General features: G+C 36.2%; 2 protein-coding genes across 2 annotated transcripts; both read right to left on the bottom strand.

Annotated features, from left to right (window-relative positions):
- Window positions 1-1,133: 1,133 nt before the first annotated feature.
- LOC145643496 (uncharacterized) lies at window positions 1,134-4,314 on the bottom strand. The gene is made up of 6 exons (XM_081694920.1): window positions 4,186-4,314; window positions 3,711-4,067; window positions 3,242-3,586; window positions 3,008-3,109; window positions 2,860-2,894; window positions 1,134-2,746 (listed from the first exon to the last, which is right to left on the bottom strand). Exons 1-6 carry the CDS (start codon window positions 4,223-4,225, stop codon window positions 2,627-2,629), a joined length of 999 nt encoding a protein of 332 aa, XP_081551046.1. The 5' UTR covers window positions 4,226-4,314; the 3' UTR covers window positions 1,134-2,626.
- An 8,163-nt stretch (window positions 4,315-12,477) lies between these two features.
- LOC118240123 (uncharacterized) lies at window positions 12,478-17,019 on the bottom strand. Its single transcript, XM_035519962.2, has 7 exons — window positions 16,893-17,019; window positions 16,418-16,774; window positions 15,949-16,293; window positions 15,719-15,817; window positions 15,562-15,596; window positions 15,255-15,399; window positions 12,478-12,759 (listed from the first exon to the last, which is right to left on the bottom strand). The coding sequence occupies exons 1-6, from the start codon at window positions 16,930-16,932 to the stop codon at window positions 15,292-15,294; spliced, it is 984 nt and encodes a 327-aa protein (XP_035375855.2). The 5' UTR covers window positions 16,933-17,019; the 3' UTR covers window positions 12,478-12,759; window positions 15,255-15,291.
- Window positions 17,020-21,937: the final 4,918 nt, after the last annotated feature.

Genomic DNA, 21,937 nt, shown 5'->3' with positions numbered 1-21,937 from the left:
TTCTACTGTTTAGTAGAATCTAGTGAATCAGAAAAAGAGGCTTTGTGTTATTTGAATAGATATTTTAAGCTTATAGAAGTCATGCGCTCATTTGATTGGTCCAGTAGTTTTGAGGAAATGCTATGTTGTGGTTTCATATTACAGATGATATATTGCAGTGTTGCTATTTAAAGTAGTAAAGAGGTTTGTCAAAATGAGGCACAGAAAATATTTTTAAAAGTTGTCCTATAGTGCTGTTACATAAAACTTTCAGCTCAGTTTATTTGGTTCAATTTAACACAGGGTATTAAGGTATTAATATGTTTAACATGCAAATCAATAGTCTTTTGTTTTACACTGATTTTGACTAAGAAACTCTAGTACAAATTCTAGTTCATTGGTATAATGGACTCTAACCTACGGTACTGTCTAGGATGTATTCTTTGAGTAAATGTTTTCTAAAATCTGAGTGTGATATATAGGTTGAACTCATTGTAGGTCAGCATTGCCCATTAGCTACTGAAACATGATTAAAACACTGATAAATAAATAAACAATAGCATAGCTCAAACAGAAAACATATCTCAAACAACATATCTTATCTGGAATGGCTAAATCAAAGCCCTGAGCATTATTCAATTTTATTGCTTTCATCTGAACCACTTAAATCCTACGCAACTATCCCTAAATAAAACTATACATTACTATACATTACTAAGCAAAACTATACATTGCTGAAAGAAGTTTGTATAGAGGAATACAGGTTACAGTACCTCCTTACACATGAACAGAACTGATCAGCAGATGCAAAACTTGTTCGGTGGAGATTACTTATAGTAACTGATAACTCTTTTAAATTCAGGATTCAACATACTTTTTCAATTATTGTTTAACACTACAATGACCAAGATGATCATTTCGAAATTGCAATTTGAAAATCGCAATTTGAAATTGCATATAATAGCCTTAACAACAACAACAAAAACACCATGTCTTCCAATAGGTTACCTATATTAGTGTATATTTTGGTTTATTAGTATTTTGGAGTACAAATATATTATGAGCAGTTCTACTTTGAAAGGCCATAGCATTTACATTTACATTTACGGCATTTAGCAGACGCTCTTATCCAGAGCAACTTACAAAAGTGCTTTGTCATTTACTCATACAATATCCTAGTACAGTAAAGTAGGTCAGAGTCCAATATACCAATGAACTAGAATACTGTAGAATACAGGGATCAATGCTGATACCTAGAAGTACAAAATACATAAGGTCCATCTTAAACAATGATAAGTGCAATAAACAATAAGTGCTAGGGTACATAAGCAATACCTTACAATAAGTACTAAATTACTCAGTCAATATGGGAACAGTGTCAGTTGTCCTTTAAATATTCTGCAAATAGATGGGTCTTCAGACCCAATGTTAACTTGCCAGTGCTCCTGTTTTTATTTCATAATAGTGTATGTTTCATTCTTTTTCCCCCATACATTTCTTTAGGATGAACCCAAAGAGGGGATCAAAGCCAAGCAGAGGCAAAGTAATGAGCAAGAGGACCAGACAGCCTGTCCATAAATAATATTTATTAGTATAAAATGTTTCATACATTCCTAGAGACCTTATTTTTTGGTTATTTGTAAAGCACCATTTTGGCCAATAATCCAATTTGCACAATTTACCTAAATGTAGTTGATCAGCCAAGATATGTTTGGAGTCCAGAGTTTGCTTCTTTAGTTTAAAAGTGAAGCTGCAAAGATAGTGTTGCTATCAAACACTGGAACAAATAGTCACCCAAATAGCTCACATTTCACTACATCTAGTGTGAGTGGAAAATTAGATTTATTAAACTGTTTCTTTAACAATTATGTAGTGTTAAAAACCCATGCATTGAGTTTGGAAAGATATTGTATGTGAATATGAAATAAGACAAAAGTCTTGATATTCAAGAAAAGTTTTTTTTTACTATATAATTCATTGTGGAGAGGACAGATCTGCATGAAAATCTAAATTAGTTATAAGTGAAGTTTAAAAAAAATTATTTAGTAATCTTAATTGTTTTCATGCTTGTTGCCTCAAAATACTTATCACAGCAGTTACATTATTAATTTAGTCATCAGAGCCGTGAAGATATAGTTTCTGAATAATGTAATGTCAGTTGTGATAGTAATTTGCCTGTAAGTATGCAGCAACAGTCTCTTAAAAATAACCACAGATTTTGTAAAATTACATTAATCTCATAGCAGTAAAGTGCAATATAATGCAATGTAGTAATTTTACTGTTTATACAGTAACAGAATGTAAAATTTATTTAGCTTCTATAAATGTACAGAGCTATACTGAAGTCTTTGCTGCCAGTTAAAAGTAGGCAAGAAAATACTGTAATAACATAATACAGTAACAAGCTGTAAATTAAATGTACAGTTCAGATACTGTAAATTTAATATACTGCCCGTAATTGTGCTGTAGAATGTACATGTTGTTTTGCAGTTTATGCATTTCTGCATGTGGCTGTAACCCCCGGTTAGGATTAAGTATGCGTCTCAGAAAGTGGGTTAGATTCAGAGCCACAGTATGAAAAGGAAGTTCAGTTTTATTGCCAGTTGAAGTCTGTCCTACAGAATGTAAATTTAAACATATCAATAGCCTATTGTATTCTGACCCGGGCATAAACATCTGAATTGTCCTTAACTCTGGAAATTCCAGAGGAGGAAGGTTTCTGAGCAAATCTCAAAGCAGCATAGTTCAAGCCATCTGTGTCTTCAACCTGACAGAGAAGGAGAGGTGTTATAAACCAAGCAGAAAATAAGAGTATAGTAAAAGTAATTTTGTAGATTTTAAGTCTATTTTTATTTGAAGGCCAATTAATTCACAATTTACCTTATTTGAGGGACTTGATTGACCATTAACTGATCCTTTCAAAAAAATGTAATAATGTTCAAATATTTGTGACAATATCAAAAATTTTTAAATCAAAATAATTCCAACATTAAAGACAAATCTTTAATTACATTGTAGTTTATCTAACCTTTTTGATGATTCTTATATAGAAGTCCACACAGAGCCATGATGATGATAACAGAGCTCACATTACATATTATCAAAGCAGTAACAATCCATCTGTTATTTTCTAAAATTATCAAAAGCGATAGGTCAAAAGCAGATTCATTCATAGACAATGGTATATTTTTCCCATTCATTATAGTTAGGTATACAGTTAAAATCCATTATAAAAAGTATCATAATTTATTATAGATTTTACCTTCAACATCAACTTTAGTTCCATTTCCAAAGAGTATTTCCCCACATGCAGCCACAGCACAGTAATAAGTTCCACCATCAGAATGTCTGGTGTAACTCTTGGGAAGGTCGTAGACACAAGTCCATGTAGGAGATCCGGCATCAGAGTCTGTCTTACACTGATCACTCCTGTTTCCATGAGTGTAAATGATTTCTGGACGAGATTTGTTTGAGCCATGTCTGAACCAGTAGACACTGTGTTCTCCTGAGCAACTCTCAGTAACAGCTTGTAGTGAACACTGGACTGTAGAATATTCTCTGTCCTTGAAAACCATTTCAGTCTGAAGCTGCCACTTGATCTTTTCAGCTTGAAAAATGTGTAAAAACAGGAAATAATGAGAGAGAATCATGAATTCTGATTCATGGTTCTCTCTCATTACTTGCAATGAAAAAAAAAAGTAGCCGAACAGTAAACCTTTGCAAGCAGTTACCTTGAAATAGCAGAAGGGTCCCAGATCCAAACTCTACAACATTTGCCTTCACTGTTCCACAGAAGTATGTTCCAATGTCATCTTCTGAGACATCATTAATAATGAGGTCAAACATCACTTCACTCACAGAAACAGTGAAGTGGCCATTTTCAAATGCTCGAGCAAATCTGTACTTTGTACTATCCTCAGATGTTCTCATAATGTACTGAGGCACCTTTCCTAAACTCATTTTATACCAAACAAAAAAATGCTTGGGATTTTTTCTGTCTTGGACTATGTTTTGGCCACATTTAATTGCCACACTAAGTCCCTGCCTAACTGTTTGTACTTGAATTTCATTGACTGCAGAGGTTTTAACTGGAGAGAAAAAAAAGAAAATTTTTAATGGCTAGAATCCACCAGTTATTTATATGTACCATGTACTTAACAGGTAGCTTGTAGGATAAACATATTGTTTATTTAAAATATGACTTACCAGTTATGAAGAAGCAAAGAGAGAAAAAATGACTAAACATTTTTACTGTTTAGACAGTGAGATAGTAAAATCTAATGAATCAGTACCTTGTTCAACTGTTCAACAGCAAAAGAGGCTTTGTGTTTTCTGAATGAATGTTTTAAAGTTATAAACAGATTTGATTGGTCCAGTAGCTTTGAGGAAATGCTATGCTGTAGTTTCACACTACAGAAAGAGTACTTCTGTGGTGCTATTTAAAGCAGTAAAGAGGCAAGCCAAAATGAGGCACAGAAAAAATGTAGAAGAGTTATGTTGTCCTGTAGTGCTGTCACACGAAATGTTCAGCTTAGTTTATTTGGTGTATTTATGTCAGCTTAGTTTATTTAACAAGTTTTAAAGCACTAGACTTTTGTTTTAGGCACGGTGAGCCTTGAAAACAATCATGTAAGGTAATCCATAACAAAGTGCTCTAATTACAAAGCATTTTAAATGTTGAACTAAGATCTGCGTGTGATGTGGTGGTTGACCTCATTCCTGCTCAAAGTCCTGACATTAATCCCATTTTGTTGATGTGGTCTCTTCTGAAGCACTGAAATCCTAGGCAATTATCCCCAAACTATACATTTCTGAAAAATTTTTGCATATTTGAATGCAGGTTACAGTACCTCCTAACTGGGAACAGAACTGATCAGCAGATGCAGGACATGTTTGGTAGAGGTTACTTATAGTAACTGATAACCGTTTTAAATTCTGGATTAAACATAGCTTTCAAATTAATGGCCTTGCATGTTTAACAGTAGAATGACCAAGATGATCATTTTGACCAGTTTGAAATCGATATAATTGAAATTGGTAATTTTATATCAGTAACTTATTTTTATATAACAAAATAACCCCAACCATGTCTACCAATTATTGACTTATATTAGCGCATATTGGTCTATCAGTATTTCAGATTTAAGAGTATTTAAAAAAAAGAGTAGTTCTACCATGAAGACCATAGCAGACACCTTGACTGTATACAATATTAGATTATGTGATTAAGAATGGACACATTTTATGAAACATTCTCATGTAAGTCCAGATGGTTGTAAAGGGTTCTCAAAGCTGTTGCTGTGATATGCTGTGGTCATGAGTAGGTCAGTAAAATGTATTTATAAAAGTTATTTATGAATATGGAATGGCAAGATTTGGTAGATTGCAGGAAAAGGAAAAGGGACAATGTGTAGTGAAGTCAAGATGGTATGTAGAAACAGTCTCATTCAGGAATTAAGGTCTCTTAGAAAGCAATGAAGGCGTGCATTGGAGGAGGAAATAGGATATTAATACACTACAGAAAGAGGTGAGTGTGCTAGTGCAGCCTTCTTTAGGAATTCTTTAAATTATGTGACCTTATTTAGTAAGGAGAAATAAGGAGTTGAAAAGTATGAAAAAGTTAATTAGAGGGGTATTTTGAGGGTGTTTATAAAGATAACAATAAGTCAAAGGAGATGGAGTTGCCACTACATATTCCAACTGGGGGTTAAACAGAATAGCAAATGGATGTTAGCCCACCAAAATAGAGTGAGGTTCAAGACAAGGTGTGTCATGCAAAGGCAGTATCTGCACAAGGACCTAAAGGAGTGCCGTATCAGGTGTATAAAAAGGCATTTGAGGTCTTGATATTTTTTGTGGAAGATGATGTTCATAAACTGGTAGAAAGGGATTATTAGAGTGGAGAAGTGTAGGAGGTATCCTTATTCCTAAAGAAAAGGATTCCATGGGTATAAAATATTTTCAGCCTATATGTCTTCTTAATGTGGATGATAACATTTCTTTTAGTGTGAGAGTGTGGAGACTGGCAAAATACTTGAAGAGTTGGTTACATCCAGCAGAGTTGGTTACAACCTGGCTGAGATTGGAAATGGGCATGATGACTGGTTGTTCCAGTTCACCGTTAGCATTTAGAGTGGAGATAGAGCTAATAATTGTAGCCTCGAAGTGGGTTGTAGGTGTGGAGTGGCTACACAACGGCTTCCGGTTACCTTAGGTTAGGGCATACATGGAAGACATGACATGACATGACATGACAACACTGACAACTACTGTGCTGTGTACCTGGTGGTTGCTAGGGAAGATAAATGATAATTTTAGGTGGGCAAGGATGAAGCCTAATAGCTGTTCACCTTCACATTTCACCTGCTTTTTTGGTCCAATAGTTAATAGAGGAAATGCTATGTTGTAGTTTCATATTAGAGGAAAAAGTACTGCAGCATTGCCATTTAAAGCAATAAAGAGACATTCTGGTTCCTGAGAATAATGATATAGCATATAGAGCTATGTTAAACAAGACTTAATTTCAGAAACACAAAATTACACATTATTATCCTCTCATGAAAGCAAATTTATACAAGTAGGTTTTAAGACTTGCCTTATAAGCAGAAATAGAAGAGCCTTGGTGAACAGTAAATGGTAAGGTCTTCTTGGGCATAGACAACAAATACATAGTCACATCTAAGCTTAGAGCATGCCTTTGGAACAGCCAACAAAATCTGTGAAGAAGGCCTCGGGGTTTGCTGCATGGTTGAATAGAATAAATTAGTGATATAAGAGGGAGCTGGTTTGGTAAGTGCTTTAAAAAGAAACAAAAGCATTTACACTGAATGCTAAACTGAACTGTAGCTAGAAGGTGGAAAATAGGACAGGTGTAATATGATCTCTTTACTTAGTGCTAGTAAGTAACCTAGCTACAGTGTTCTTTACTATCTGTAAGCTATGCTATAGGGAATGGTTGATCCCAATATATGTTACAGTATTCATTTCATGAAGAAACGATTGCATGAATGACCTCCCGATGATTGCAGAACACTTAAACTTCACAAAAGGTCTAAATTGGAAAATATTGCTTTTCACCACATAATTGATTTGTTTATTAAATCTGAGATCAATCAAAGAACACACACAATTTTTTCAGTATCATCTTTGCATGTGAAGACAAGATTCATGACTTATGGGTCTGTTATTGTCAGAAACGACCAGAGAGTCAGGATGGAAATGCATATATATTATTGGGCAATATTCCAAATGCATAGACAAACTCATAATCACAAGGTAGGTTTGTTATGAGCAAACAAGAGTCCTGACAGGCATCCAAAGAGGGTAGTAGCAATATGGTGGTGACTTCAAAACTGAAGATCTTGACTTAAATAGGGCAGGTAATTTAAAAACAGATGCAGAGGAGGGAACCGGAATCACAACAATGGGGATATAGAATGAGGGAGTTGAGAGGGTTGAAGTAAAGATTGTGACCCTGGCTTCAATTAAGAAAAATGCTGTGATTACATTCTGTGGGAGTTTTGTGACTTTTATGACCACAGCCTCATTTCGGAGTCAGAATCCTTCAGGAACTTCAACCAACAAAGTGGAAGGTTGGATGAATTTGACGATACACATTTATCCAACAGTTTTGCCATCTGTTGGACATGATAAAACTCCTGGTCCTCTCAAATGGTCCATTCGCTGTTGACAGAGGTTTTTCAGGTAAGAAGATGGTAATCGTGGAGAACCTTAAAAGAGCATTCACTAATTTCTCAGTGGATCGTTCATGACCATGTGAATAATGTTGGAGGGCTACTCAACATAGTCAGCATGAAGAATCTACTCCTATCTGCAGTTGCTGCCAGCCAGAAATATCACATGTATCTTGATAACCAAATACATCTAAAGCAAGATGAGCAGAAAACACAGAAGAGGAAAGGACTAATGGAGGAGATAATTGAGATAAAAGCAAAAAAGAAGAGAATAGAGCAGGATATAAATGTGCTGCTTAAGACTGCTGATCACAATGCTGAGCTGAGTCAGAAGGAAAAGTGTGCTTCGTCTCAAAGTCCAAGGGACATCAAAGAGGTGCAAAAGAAAAAGAAAAACAATCTGGAGGCTTTGGAAAAACAGCTGTCAAATCAAGGAACCGGAACACACTCCTTAATAGGCTCTCCCCTAGTTGACGTTACCTTGCGGAATTTTGTGGTGTTTTGTGAGTTTTTGTTTGTTTTTTCAACTGAATGGGATAAAAGCTAATAACATCAACTTAAGTTGATTTGTTTACATTTACGCATCATCTTTCTGAGTTAATGTGAGGTAAAATAAATATTTTGAGTTTATACACTGTATACTTAGAACACAATGTTTTGCCTAACATGGGTTTCACCAACAATGTTGAAATTGTTAACAAGTCAGGCACTACTATTAAAATTGTGTATATTGATGTGATTTTTATTTTATTTTTTGCATTTTGCTATGTTCATCCTGCTGCCAGTTAACATGTGCCTATACTTTGACAGCTGACTTGGCTGAAGGTAAGATTTAGCACTCAACAATATACCAATTGAATAGTGGAAAACAAATATTATGTTTATAACAAAGCTATTCTCAGTTTATTGCTTCTTCAACCCAAAACCCTCCACCCAATGAAATGCTACATAATCATATGAATTAAACCAGAACCAGTCTGATTCAGGAATTATGGTCTCTTAGAAAGCAATGAAGACATGTATTGGATGAGGAAAAAGGGTATTAATACACTACAGAAAGAGTGGTGTGTGCTAGTGCAGCCTTCTTTAGGAATTCTTTCAATTATGTTAAAACCTTATTTAGTAATCTTCTTAATGTGGAAGGTAAGATTCTTTCCTACATTGTGGAGACTGGAAGCATACTTGAAGACAAATAAACTAATTGGTATATCAATACAACTGGCAGGCATTTCTGGATTTGCAGGTTGTTTGGAGAATAGTAATATGATTTGGCATCTGATTCAGGCAGGATAGAAATAGAATAGGGACCTACATGTGGTTTTCTTATATTTAGCTAAAACATTTGGTCCAGTGCCACATAACTTCTTATGTAAAGCATGTGAATTCTTACAGGTTGCACATAAAATTACTAATGGTTAAGCATATCCTGGCTGAGATTGGAAATGGGCATGATGGCTCGTTGTTCCATTTTATGTTACTGTTTAAAGTGGAGATGGAGCCCCGAAGTGGGTTGTAGGTGTGGAGTGGCTACACAATGGCTTCTGGTTACCTCAGGTTAGGGCATACATGGAAGACATGACAACGCTGACAACTACTGTGCTGTGTACCTGGTGGTCACTAGAGAAGATAAATGATAATCTTAGATACGCAAGGATGAAGGTTAAATCTAACAAATATAGAAGTCTAATAATTGTTAATGGAAAACTTGTGCAGGAAAATTTCTTAATGGAAGGAGAAGTGATGAGTTTAGGTAGATGGTACAGTACAGCACTAAATGCTAAAGAGCAGGTTGTCAGGCTAAAGGAAGAATTGTTGAAGGCTATTAATAGTACTGAGTAATTACATTCACATTTATGGCATTTAGCAGACGCTCGTATCCAGAGCGACTTACAAAACTGCTTTGTTATTTACTCATAGAATATATCCAAGTACAGTGTAGTAGGTTAGAATTAAACATACCAATGAACTAGAATACTGTAGAATACAGGGATAAATGCTGATACCTAGAAGTGCAAAAATACATAAGCTCTATCTTAAACAATGATAAGTGCTATAAACAATAAGTGCTAGAGTTTGTTAAAAAGCATAAATAATTATATCTTGCAAGCAAATTGAAATTGTGGTAGTGGTGTTTCCAGTTTGGCATACTGTCACATATTATATGGCCACTAACTAATGTGTGTATGAGGTCCCAATTACAGTAGTAGAGAGGCTGTAGAGGATTCTGAATAAATTAGAAATAGGCTGCAATGTTTATGTAGTATAGCATGGTATTGGATGGGAGTGCTGGAGATACCACTGACAATCTTAACTGAGGAACTTAAATGTGCTAAGGTGGCTCTTGAGTTAATTTTTTTATGGATTGAATGATGTAGTGATAAAAACAGTTGCACTAGTGATGAAATCAGGGAGGAAGTGGAATTCACAACTGGTGGAGCAGTTAGCCAAGAGTTCCTTAGAGTAAAAGGATGCCATTGGATGAGTGCAATGGAAAAATAGGCCTTGGGTCAAGTGATTCCTGAAAAGCATTTAATAAGGCCACATTGCCTGAAAGAAGGTGTATGAAGGATCATTTTAGCAAGAAGAAGATGCATGGTGCACAGCAGAGTATTGCATGGAAAACAAGGCCAATGGATTTACTGGGAAAGTGTGGAGAAATAAATAAAGTGTTTAAAGTATTAGAGTGTTTATTTGATAATAAGCATCTATAAGTTAACACATCACAGAGTGGTAGTGGTAATAAAGCAATTAAGTTTGTGCCAGAGGGGCAACATGTTGGAGAGTGAACGCAAGCTATAAATATGAGTAGATAGGGTGACGTGTAAGACTGGTAATTGGTGGTGGACAGAGGTCAAAACTACAGGTCCCACAGTATTATTGCATTAACTGTGCTGAGGCCAAACATGGTGTTGTACTCTGAAAGTAAATGGATAGTTGATATTCTTGATTTGATATTATCAATTCCATTTGAGGATTCTGTAGATGAAGTTGGAGATCACTTACCTCAGCTTGTCTTTGGGACAACACACAGTGATGTCCACCTTCACCATAAATGGTCAAGAGGGATCCAGGTCCTTGAGAAGAGGGGCCATTCTGAACCTCTTTGTCAACATAGAGAACGCTTTCTCTGACTTGGGGGTCCAATCCAACTTCTTTCCCTGCAACATGGAAGTGATTGGAACAGCAATCCAAATTTAACTTTGGATGGACCTGTGGTTAAAACTGATGGATTTTGGTAAAAAAGGAAGTGTTACAGTGCTTTCACAGAGAGCTTTTTGGGTCATGAGTGCACTGCCTCTATCTTGTGGTCATCCATCTGTATTCCCTCAGATATAATCCAGGAAGGAGATGTAATCTTGTGGGAATTGGCCCTCTCCACTTTTCAGTGGAGATTCCATGCAGTATAGACAGGTACTCAAAGTGGCTTCAGATTGTACTGAACTCTTCCTTCCACTCTTTCCCTTATGAAGATGAAGTTATATATAATGTGCAGGTGAAGCTTCACAACAGTCTATGCATGGCCTTAGAGCAACATCCTTCTTTTTAACAAAAAACCCTGTGGACAAAGGGGAAGTAAATGGTCAAATGAAGCCTTGTTTATAGGCTTCGTCAATGTAGCCCTCCATGGCCTGAGATTCTGGTAGAAAAAGAGAGGCTAGAACCTAGCCCTAATAGGAATTGTATTTGCACTGAGATCAACTGAAAATTCCAGGGTTGATGTGGGTGCTGAGGTGGCTTTGGTTCTGTAAACCCATCCCTGAAATCCATGTAGGTTGAGGGAAAAATTGGTCAGTGATTTTTACCTTTTAGGTTATGCTTGCTCTAGCAGACCATGAGTCCACTGGATTTTGTGGTTGATGTTCAATGCATTGGGGTATATGTGATAAAAATGATCAGGTTTCAATTTGTGAAGGTGGATTATGTTATGAAGAATATAACTGTTACACTCCAGGAGTGCTGCAGTGTGCTCCTTATTCAGTTCGGGATTTGGGGCTGTCTGTGCACCTTGTCGCTAGCCCCGCCCCTCATTGAGTGATTGCTGGTCTTGCTGTGACTTATATAGGGACACTGCTGCAAGAAAACGGCGGTTGCCCAAGCTCCTTTTTGTGTTAGTGTTTTGCTGTGCTTACCTTGTCTTGATATGCCTAGTTAGCTTGTGTATGTGTAGATTTGTATGTTAGTATTCCCTGTGTTTATATATGATTGTGATCCCTGTGATAGTTGTAAGGTTTTTCTGTATGTTTACATATAATTACTGATTGTAGGAAGTGGTGCCTGTTGGTTCGGGTTTGGGGTTATTGTCTGTTTATTGTCAGGGAGTTAGTGTAGGATTGTATTTTATTTTTGTCCTGTAAAGTGTAGTTAGTTGTGGTGTTTCTTTTGGTAGTGTGGGTTTTGTTTGATATGTTGGCAAATAACCACTCCTGAAGCTATTCAGTGTTTGTATATAGATGTGTGTCTTTGTTCACCATTTAAATACACAAAATTTCACCTCGTCTACTGGTTTAGTCCAGTGATAAATCATCCCACCTACCATCCTGCTACCAATCTTTTCAAAGTGCTGTTGTGACCTCACCATCTAGACAGGGTCGTAACATAGCCTTTACCGACAGGTCTGCTGTCATTGTTTCTAATATTTATAGGATGAGAGAGGAGTATACAGGAAATGTGTAGTTCTCGCATTAAGCTCTCGTCTATGAAAGTGCTGACTTCACCAGAATTTATGAGAGCTAGAGGAGTGAAGGATCTCTAATTCAAAACATTAATTGGGACAGAAACCTTATGATCTGAAACAACATCAAGGCAAGGTGAGGCAAGTTTATTTGTATAGCACGTTTCAAACATGGTGACAATTCTAGTGCTTCACATAGACTTCTGGATATAATTAGGTATCTCCAGGAGTGTGACATAGACAGCACAGAGGAAGCAAGAGGTGGGGTAGCAAACAAGTGCTCTTTATTCTCCATAAGAGCATAACTAAGAGAAGCACTGATAAAATAAACAAAAAAACAATCCCTTTTCACAAAGACAGCGCAGCAATTTGTAGAGACTCTCTGATCTGTAGTCCAGCGCAATCTTCTTGGATCTGTGGGTTTAAATAGGTGGAGAAGAAAATAGGTAACGGGTGAAAACATTTAATAAGCAGGTGATTGAGAGCAGTGTGAGTGAGTGGTGTAATCCCTAGTAGCAGTGGGCGTGTCCCTCCTGCTGGATGGCTGGCCAACCATGACAATGAGATATTTATCAACTTGGGAATGTTTTCACCAAATATAAAATATTAAATTTTGTTGATTTAAATAGAAAACTAAATGTAAAGGAATAAAACAGAATATTATATAAAGAGATTTAATTAAATTTAATTAAAATAATTATACTTCATAAATTATACTTCATAAATCAAGTATATACTTCATAAATTATACTTCATAAATCAAATGTAACCTATAATGTGTTGAGGTAAAAGATGAAAATAAAGGCAGAATAATGAGGAATGAAATAATAACCCCACTAGCTCTTGCAAGTGGGACGTTGGTCTTCTATTGTCATACTTTAGAATATCGTTGAAACAAATCACCATGCAAATGAACTCCTCAAGGGGCGACACTTTATCCCAACACACCAGCTCAGTTTGTACATGCTCGTATAACTCATTTTGAAACATATTGCTAACCATACAGCCAGTGGCCTGCCTAGCCTGTGGCTATGGAGCTGTAGCCCTGGGGCTTTTTTATTAGTCCTGCAACTTTTGTAATACCAAATTCACATTACTAGGTGAACTTTGAATAAAATCATGGTAAAATATAACCACAAATTCACTCACCAGGACTAAAAATGGCAAAATGTAGCATACACTGCCCTGCCAAACCAAATTTCAAACTAACAAACTCCACCTCCTTTTTTCTTTTTTGTCTTTGAATCTCAGACTTCTTGTGACTGATGCAATGATGACACACAAAACAATGACAAGGGTAATGTTAATGTTAACGTTTACATTGTAGACACTATTGTAGAACATTCATTTTTCTTACCATGAATAGAAGATACTTGCCCCTACACCATTGCCATTACATGTATAAAGTTAGTGTTACAGAGAACCTATTATTAATTCACTTTTCTGGTTAAGGTTATGATGTAGTGAGGTTAGAAGTGTTGCATTTATGATGATGTTCTTGAAAATAAATAGTAGAATCAATCTAGTGTAAAAATGAAGCTTTATTCTACATTATGCTAATAACTATTGGTTTTGGCTAACACTAGAGTCAGAGCCCTGACCTACCTAAACTGGAATAAAATTGAATTACCCATCTCTTCAAGCCTGCTTGATGGCATTACTCAATATAATAATTCATATTAAAATGGTGTGTGAAACTGTGGATGTAGGTTAGTAGTGAATAGAGAAAAGCAAGAAAAGAAAATTAAACCAAAACTAAACATAATGGTAGTTATTAAAACTAGCTTCACATAAATTTACTGGCAGAAAGGTACACAGGCCACATTTGTAGCTGATTCATATTATTCTCCATTTTTAAAAGATCCTATATGTTTTCTAGGTGGACATAAGACATTTTTTTCAGTAAGCAAGATGGAGAACAGAGCAGTGTTGGTTTTTCTAAAGGTTTTTTCCTCATGTTCTAAGGAGTTTTTCCTTGCCACTGTCCCCTTTGGCTTGCTCATTGGGGCTTGAACTCAGACATTTATAAAGCTTCTTTGTGAAAATAACTGTTGTAAAAAGTACTCTAGAAATAAATTTGACTTGACGTGACTCATTGATTGTTTTGCCAGACTACCCTTTCTGTCACTCCAAAAAGTAAGGTAAGATCAGATGTGTGTAATGTGGGTGATAATGTTAATTTATCTTACGATAAGAAGTAATAGTCTCAGCCTCAGATGGCCTGCTCACACTCTATAATTGGTCATCTTGCATGTTAGATAAAAGTACACTGAACCATATCAAATGCGTGACCCTAATGTGGATATTTTATGCATCATATCATGCCTCTATTGCTTTGTGTAAATTGTATCAGAAAACACATTACCTGTGAAAACAATAACAGGCAGAATAATTTGCTTAGTGTGTTTAGCAAAAAATTCACAGTACTGCACGTGTTTTCTGAATATTGCAAAATTTGTCAGATATGCTTGTATGTTTCAATTGACATCATGGATTTTTAGCTTGCTATTTAGGTGTACTGGTTAAGTACTCACACATTAAATGAATCTCATATTAAATTTCCTCGTGCAACATAGTAAAAATTTATAGATTCAATATAGTTGTTACAATATATCAAAGCACCTAAAAGTAAGATCAGAGTTCATTGAGGGTGTGGTTTCATGAATATCTGGTAAAGTTTTCACAGAGGAACATTTCTTATTTGGGTGAGCCTCAGGTCTCTGTGCAGTCTAGGCACACTGCATACCACAGTTTAGATGCCTTAAAATGATAGTTACTCCCTGATAACAGTTTCTCACAATGGGTTATAAGTTTATTTACCTATCTTTGAAGCTGTTATATAGTTGTTTACATGAACCATTCAAAGAACTTGACTCATATCATTAAGCTTTCTTAAAATGTAGAGATACCTGTCCATGCTGGTGGTGATTTTGATGGATATTCATTTCACGTTAATCTGTATTTCAACATCTTGACTGTCTTTGACTCTGGATATCGCAAAGGTTTCTGTGTAAATCTCACAGCCGTGTAGTTTGACACATCAAAGTCCTCAGCCTGAGGCAGAACAAGAGCCGTTACGAACTACTCACAGGACAAAATACACACAGAGCTAAAAATATAATTCTGTATTTTGTACAAATACATTATTGTGGACAGATCCATGTATATTATTAAGAAAATGAACGCATGAATTGGCATGACAGATTACTCAATTACCTGATTTATGTGACTTTGATTGTAATTGGAAGCACCTTTATGAAAAAATAGGACTATTAGTAATATTCCTGGTAATAACCTACTAATACTTACCTTTAGTAAGTGTTTACATTTAGCAGATTGTTACAAAATAGCAGTAGTGAAAGAGAAAACGTACCTTTCTGTTGATTTTTAAATAGAATTCCAACCAAAACTACCATAATAATGTTAAATATACTGGATGTTGCCAGTGCAATAACAATCCAGAGATTATATTCTGAAATCATGAAAAATATTGTGGATCAATATCACACAATGTAGGGGCAAAGGTGCCCTCTAACTAAAACTATGCAATGTAGTCATTATTTCGTTATTCTAGGAGATCTCCTGTTTTATAAAAATTCATACCTTCAACATCAACTTTAGTTCCATTTCCAAAGAGTATTTCCCCACATGCAGCCACAGCACAGTAATAAGTTCCACCATCAGAATGTCTGGTGTAACTCCTGGGAAGGTCGTAGACACAAGTCCATGTAGGAGATCCGGCATCAGAGTCTGTCTTACACTGATCACTCCTGTTTCCATGAGTGTAAATGATTTCTGGACGAGATTTGTTTGAGCCATGTCTGAACCAGTAGACACTGTGTTCTCCTGAGCAACTCTCAGTAACAGCTTGTAGTGAACACTGGACTGTAGAATATTCTCTGTCCTTGAAAACCATTTCAGTCTGAAGCTGCCACTTGATCTTTTCAGCTTGAAAAATGTGTAAAAACAGGAAATAATGAGAGAGAATCATGAATTCTGATTCATGGTTCTCTCTCATTACTTGCAATGAAAAAAAAAAGTAGCCAAACAGTAAACCTGTGCAAGCAGTTACCTTGAAATAGCAGAAGGGTCCCAGATCCAAACTCTACAACATTTGCCTTCACTGTTCCACAGAAGTATGTTCCAATGTCATCTTCTGAGACATCATTAATAATGAGGTCAAACATCACTTCACTCACAGAAACAGTGAAGTGGCCATTTTCAAATGCTCGAGCAAATCTGTACTTTGTACTATCCTCAAATGTTCTCATAATGTACTGAGGCACCTTTCCTAAACTCATTTTATACCAAACAAAAAAATGCTTGGGATTTTTTCTGTCTTGGACTATATTTTGGCCACATTTAATTGCTACACTAAGTCCCTGCCTAACTGTTTGTACTTGAATTTCATTGACTGCAGAGGTTTTAACTGGAGAGAAAAAAAAGAAAATTTTTAATGGCTAGAATCCACCAGTTATTTATATGTACCATGTACTTAACAGGTAGATTGTAGGATAAACATATTGTTTATTTAAAATATGACTTACCAGTTATGAAGAAGCAAAGAGAGAAAAAATGACTAAACATTTTTACTGTTTAGACAGTGAGATAGTAAAATCTAATGAATCAGTACCTTGTTCAACTGTTCAACAGCAAAAGAGGCTTTCTGTTTTCTGAATGGATGTTTTAAAGTTATAAACAGATTTGATTGGTCCAGTAGCTTTGAGGAAATGCTATGTTGTAGTTTCACATTACAGAAAGAGTACTGCTGTGGTGCTATTTAAAGCAGTAAAGAGGCGAGCCAAAATGAGGCACAAAAATTTTTTTAGAAGAGTTATGTTGTCCTGTAGTGCTGTCACACGAAATGTTCAGCTTAGTTTATTTGGTTTATTTATGTCAGCTTAGTTTATTTAACAAGTTTTAAACCACTAGACTTTTGTTTTAGGCACGGTGAGCCTTGATCAATCATGTCAGGTAATCCATAAAAAAGTGCTCTAATTAGAAAGCATTTTAAATGTTGAACTAAGGTCTGCGTGTGATGTGGTGGTTGAACTCAATCCTGTAGGTCAACTTTACCTGTTGGCTCTTACAAAATGATCCAAAGCACATGAGTAAATCAACAATAGCATAGGTCAAACAGAATAACAGAAACATCTGTTATTTGGAATGGCCAAGTCAAAGTCCTGACATTAATCCCATTTTGTTGATGTGGTCTCTTCTGAAGCACTGAAATCCTAGGCAATTATCCCCAAACTATACATTTCTGAAATAATTTTGCATATAGGAATGCAGGTTACAGTACCTCCTAACTGGGAACAGAACCGATCAGCAGATGCAGGACATGTTTGGTGGGGGTTACTTACAGTAACTGATAACCGTTTTAAATTTTGGATTAAACATACTTTTCAAATTAATGGCCTTGCATGTTTAACAGTAGAATGACCAAGATGATCATTTTGACCAGTTTGAAATCGATATAATTGAAATTGATAATTTTATATCAGTAACTGATTTTTATATAACAAAATAATCTCAATCATGTCTACCAATAATTGACTTATATTAGCATACATTGGTCGATCAGTATTTCAGATTTAAGAGCATTTAAAAAAAAAAAGAGTAGTTCTATCATGAAAACCATAGCAGACACCTTGACTGTATACAATATTAGATTATGTGATTAAGAATGGACACATTTTATAAAACATTCTCGTGTATGTCTAGATGGTTATAAAGGGTTCTCAAAGCTGTTGCTGTGAAATGGCGAGGTCATGAGTAGACCAGTGAAATGTATTTATAAAATAATTTATGAATATGGAATGGCAAGATTTGGTAGGTTCCAGGAAAAGGAAAATGGACAATGTGTACTGAAATCAAGATGGCATGTAGAAACAGTCTGATTCAGGAATTAAGGTCTCTTACAAAGCAATGAAGGCATGCATTGGAGGAGGAAAGAGAATATTAAAACACTACAGAAAGAGTGGAGTGTACTAGTGCATCCTTCTTTAGGAATTCTTTAAATTATGTGACCTTATTTAGTAAGGAGAAATAAGGAGTTGAAAAGTATGAAAAAGTTAATTAGAGGGGTATTTTGAGGGTGGAGATGCCACTACGTATTTCATCTGGAGGTTAAACAGAATAGCAAATGGATGCTAGCCCACCAAAATGGAGTGAGATTCAAGACAAGTTGTATCATGCAAAGGCAGTTTCTGCACAAGGTGTATGAAAAGGCATCTGATGTCTTGATATTTTTGTGGAAGATGATGGTCGTAAACTGGTAGAAAGGGATTATTAGAGTGGAGAAGTGTAGGAGGTATCCTTATTCCTAAAGAAAAGGATTCCATGGGTATAGAATATTTTCAGCCTATATGTCTTCTTAATGTGGATGATAAGATTTCTTTTAGTCTAAGAGTGTGGAAACTGGCAAAATACACAATTGGTGGTAAGAGTTGATTACATCCAGCAGAGTTGGTTACATCCTGGCTGAGATTGGAAATGGTCATGAAGGCTGGTTGTTCCAGTTCACCGATAGCATTTAGAGTGGAGATGGAGCTAATAATTGTAGCCTCGAAGTGGGCTGTAGGTGTGGAGTGGCTACACAATGGCTTCCGGTTACCTCAGGTTAGAGCATACATGGAAGACATGACATGACAACGCTGACAACTACTGTGCTGTGTACCTGGTGGTTGCTTGGGAAGATAAATGATAATCTTAGGTGGGCAAGGATGAAGCCTAATAGCTGTTCACCTTCACATTTCACCTGCTTTTTTGGTCCAATAGTTAATAGGGGAACTGCTATGTTGTAGTTTCATATTAGAGGAAAAAGTACTGCAGTGTTGCTATTTAAAGCAATAAAGAGACATTCTAGTTCCTGAGAATAATGACATAGCATATAGTGCTATGTTAAACAAGACTTACAAATTACATATTACTACACTCTCATGAAAGCAAATTTATACAAATAGGTTTTCAGACTTGCCTTAAAAGCAGAAATAGAAGAGCCTTGGCGAACAGTAAATGGTAAGGTCTTCTTGGGCATAGACAACAAATACATAGTCACATCTAAGCTTAAAACATGCCCTTGGAACAGCCAACAAATCCTGTGAAGAAGGCCTCTGGGTTTGCTGCATGGTTGAATAGAATAAATTATTGAAATAAGAGGGAGCTGGTCTGGTAAGTGCTTTAAAAAGAAACAAAAGCATTTAAAATGAATTCTAAACTGAACTATAGCTAGCAGTTGGAAAATAGGACAAGTGTAATGTGATCTCTTTGCTTAGTGCTAGTAAGTAACCTAGCTACAGTGTTCTGTACTAGCTGTAAGCTATGTTATAGGGAATGGTTGATCCCAATATATGTTACAATATTCAATTCATGAAGAAAGGATTGCATGAATGACCTCCCGAAGGTTGCAGAACGCTTAAAGTTCACAAAAGGTCTAAATAGAAAAATATTGCTTTTCACCACAAAATGTATTTGTTTATTAAATCTGACATCAATCAAAGAACACACAATTTTTTCAGTATCATCTTTGCATGGGAAGACAAGATTCATGACTTATGGGGCTGTTATTGTCAGTAACGACCAGAGAGTCAGGATGGAAATGCATATATATTATTGGGCTATATTCCAAATGCATAGACAAACTCATGATCAAAAGGTAGGTTTGTTATCAGCAAACAAGAGTCCTGACAGGCATCCAAAGAGGGTAGTAGCAATATGGTGGGTCATTGCACAGAAAGAGAGAATGGCAGAAAACATGGCTCAGGAGAGCCTCAGGAGACTTCAAAACTGAAGATCTTTACTTAAATAGGGCAGGTAATTTAGAAACAGAGGCAAAGGAGGGAACTGTAATCACAACAATGGGGATACAGAATGAGGGAGTTGAGATGGTTGAAGTTAAGGTTGTGATAATACCCTCCCTCTCTGGAGCAGCCAATGGCAGTCTGTGGTCTCCCTGGAGGGTGACCATTCAGACACAGTGTAGGACATTCAAGGTGACCTGCATGGTAATCCTGAACCAGCCTGACAAACCCATGCTGATTTTATGTGCTAACAAATATGCTGAGAGAAAAGACTGCAACTACTCCTCTCTTTTTGCTGAAGATGGTCTCAAAGCTTTTTTGAAAAGGCACCACTTAAATATCTCCTTGTGAGAAGACTGTCTGTTCTGGATCCAAGGTTCCTGCTCAAGAACAAAGAGGTAAGTGCCTGACTACACCACTATTCTCCTTGCAGAAGCTGGCTTCAATTAAGAAAAATGCTGTGATTACATTCTGTGGGAGTTTTGTGAATTTTATGACCACAGCCTCATTTCGGAGTCAGAATCCTTCAGGAACTTCAACCAACAAAGCGGAAGGTTGGATGAATTTGACAATGAACATTTATCCAACAAACTGTTTTGCCATCTTTTGAACATAGTAAAATCCTGCTCCTCTCAAATGGTCCAGTCGCTGTTGACAGAGGTTTTTCAGGTAACAAGAAGGTAATCATGGAGAACCTTAAAAGAGCATTCACTGATTTCTCAACGGATAATTCATGACCATGTGAACCGTGTTGGAGGGCTACTCCTCTCTACAGTTGCTGCCAGCTAGAAATATCACATGTATCTTGATAAACAAAAACAACTAAAGCAAGATGAGTGGAAAACACAGACGAGGAAAGCACTAACTGAGGAGATAATTGAGATAAAAGCAAAAAAGGAGAATAGAGGAGGATATAAATGTACTGCTTAAGACTGCTGATCACAATGCTGAGCTGAGTCAGAAGGAAAACTGTGCTTCATCTCAAAGTCCAAGGGACATCAAAGAAGTGCAAAAGAAAAAGAAAAAAAGCTGGAGGCTTTGGAAAAACAGCTGTCAAAAAAGCTGTCAGCTGTAGAAAAACAAGGAACCGGAACACACTCCTTAATAGGTCCTGCCCTATTTGACATTACCTTGCCAGAAATTTGTGATGTTTTGTGCAGTTTTTGTTTGTTTTTTCAACTGAATGGGATAAAAGCTAATAACATCAACTTAAGTTGATTTGTTTACATTTATTCATCATCTTTCTGAGTTAATGTGAGGTGAAATAAATATTTTGAGTTTATACACTGTATACTTAGAACACAACGTTTTGCCTAACATGGGTTTCACCAACAATGTTGAAATTGTTAACAAGTCAGGCGCTACTATTACAATTGTGTATATTGATGTGATTTTTATTTTATTTTTTGCATTGTGCTATGTTCATCCTGGTGCCAGTTAACATGTGCCTGTACTTTGACAGCTGACTTGGGTGAAGGTAAGATTTAGCACTCAGCAATATACCAATTGAATAGTGGAAAACAAATATTATGGTTATAACAAAGCTATTCTCAGCCTATTGCTTCTTCAACCCAAAACCCTCCACCCAATGAAATGCTACATAATCATACTAAATAAACCAGAACTAGTCTGATTCAGGAATTATGGTCTCTTAGAAAGCAATGAAGACATGTATTGGATGAGGAAAAAGGGTATTAATACACTACAGAAAGAGTGGTGTGTGCTAGTGCAGCCTTATTGCTTTCCTCAACCCAAAACCCTCCACCCAATGAAATGCTACATAATCATAC

The sequence above is a fragment of the Electrophorus electricus genome, chromosome 13 (genome assembly GCF_041902795.1).
Source record: "Electrophorus electricus isolate QZ-2024a chromosome 13, ASM4190279v1, whole genome shotgun sequence".
Taxonomy (NCBI): domain Eukaryota; kingdom Metazoa; phylum Chordata; class Actinopteri; order Gymnotiformes; family Gymnotidae; genus Electrophorus; species Electrophorus electricus.
Note: the sequence above shows the minus strand (reverse complement) of the source record. Positions and strands in the feature narration are given on the sequence as shown.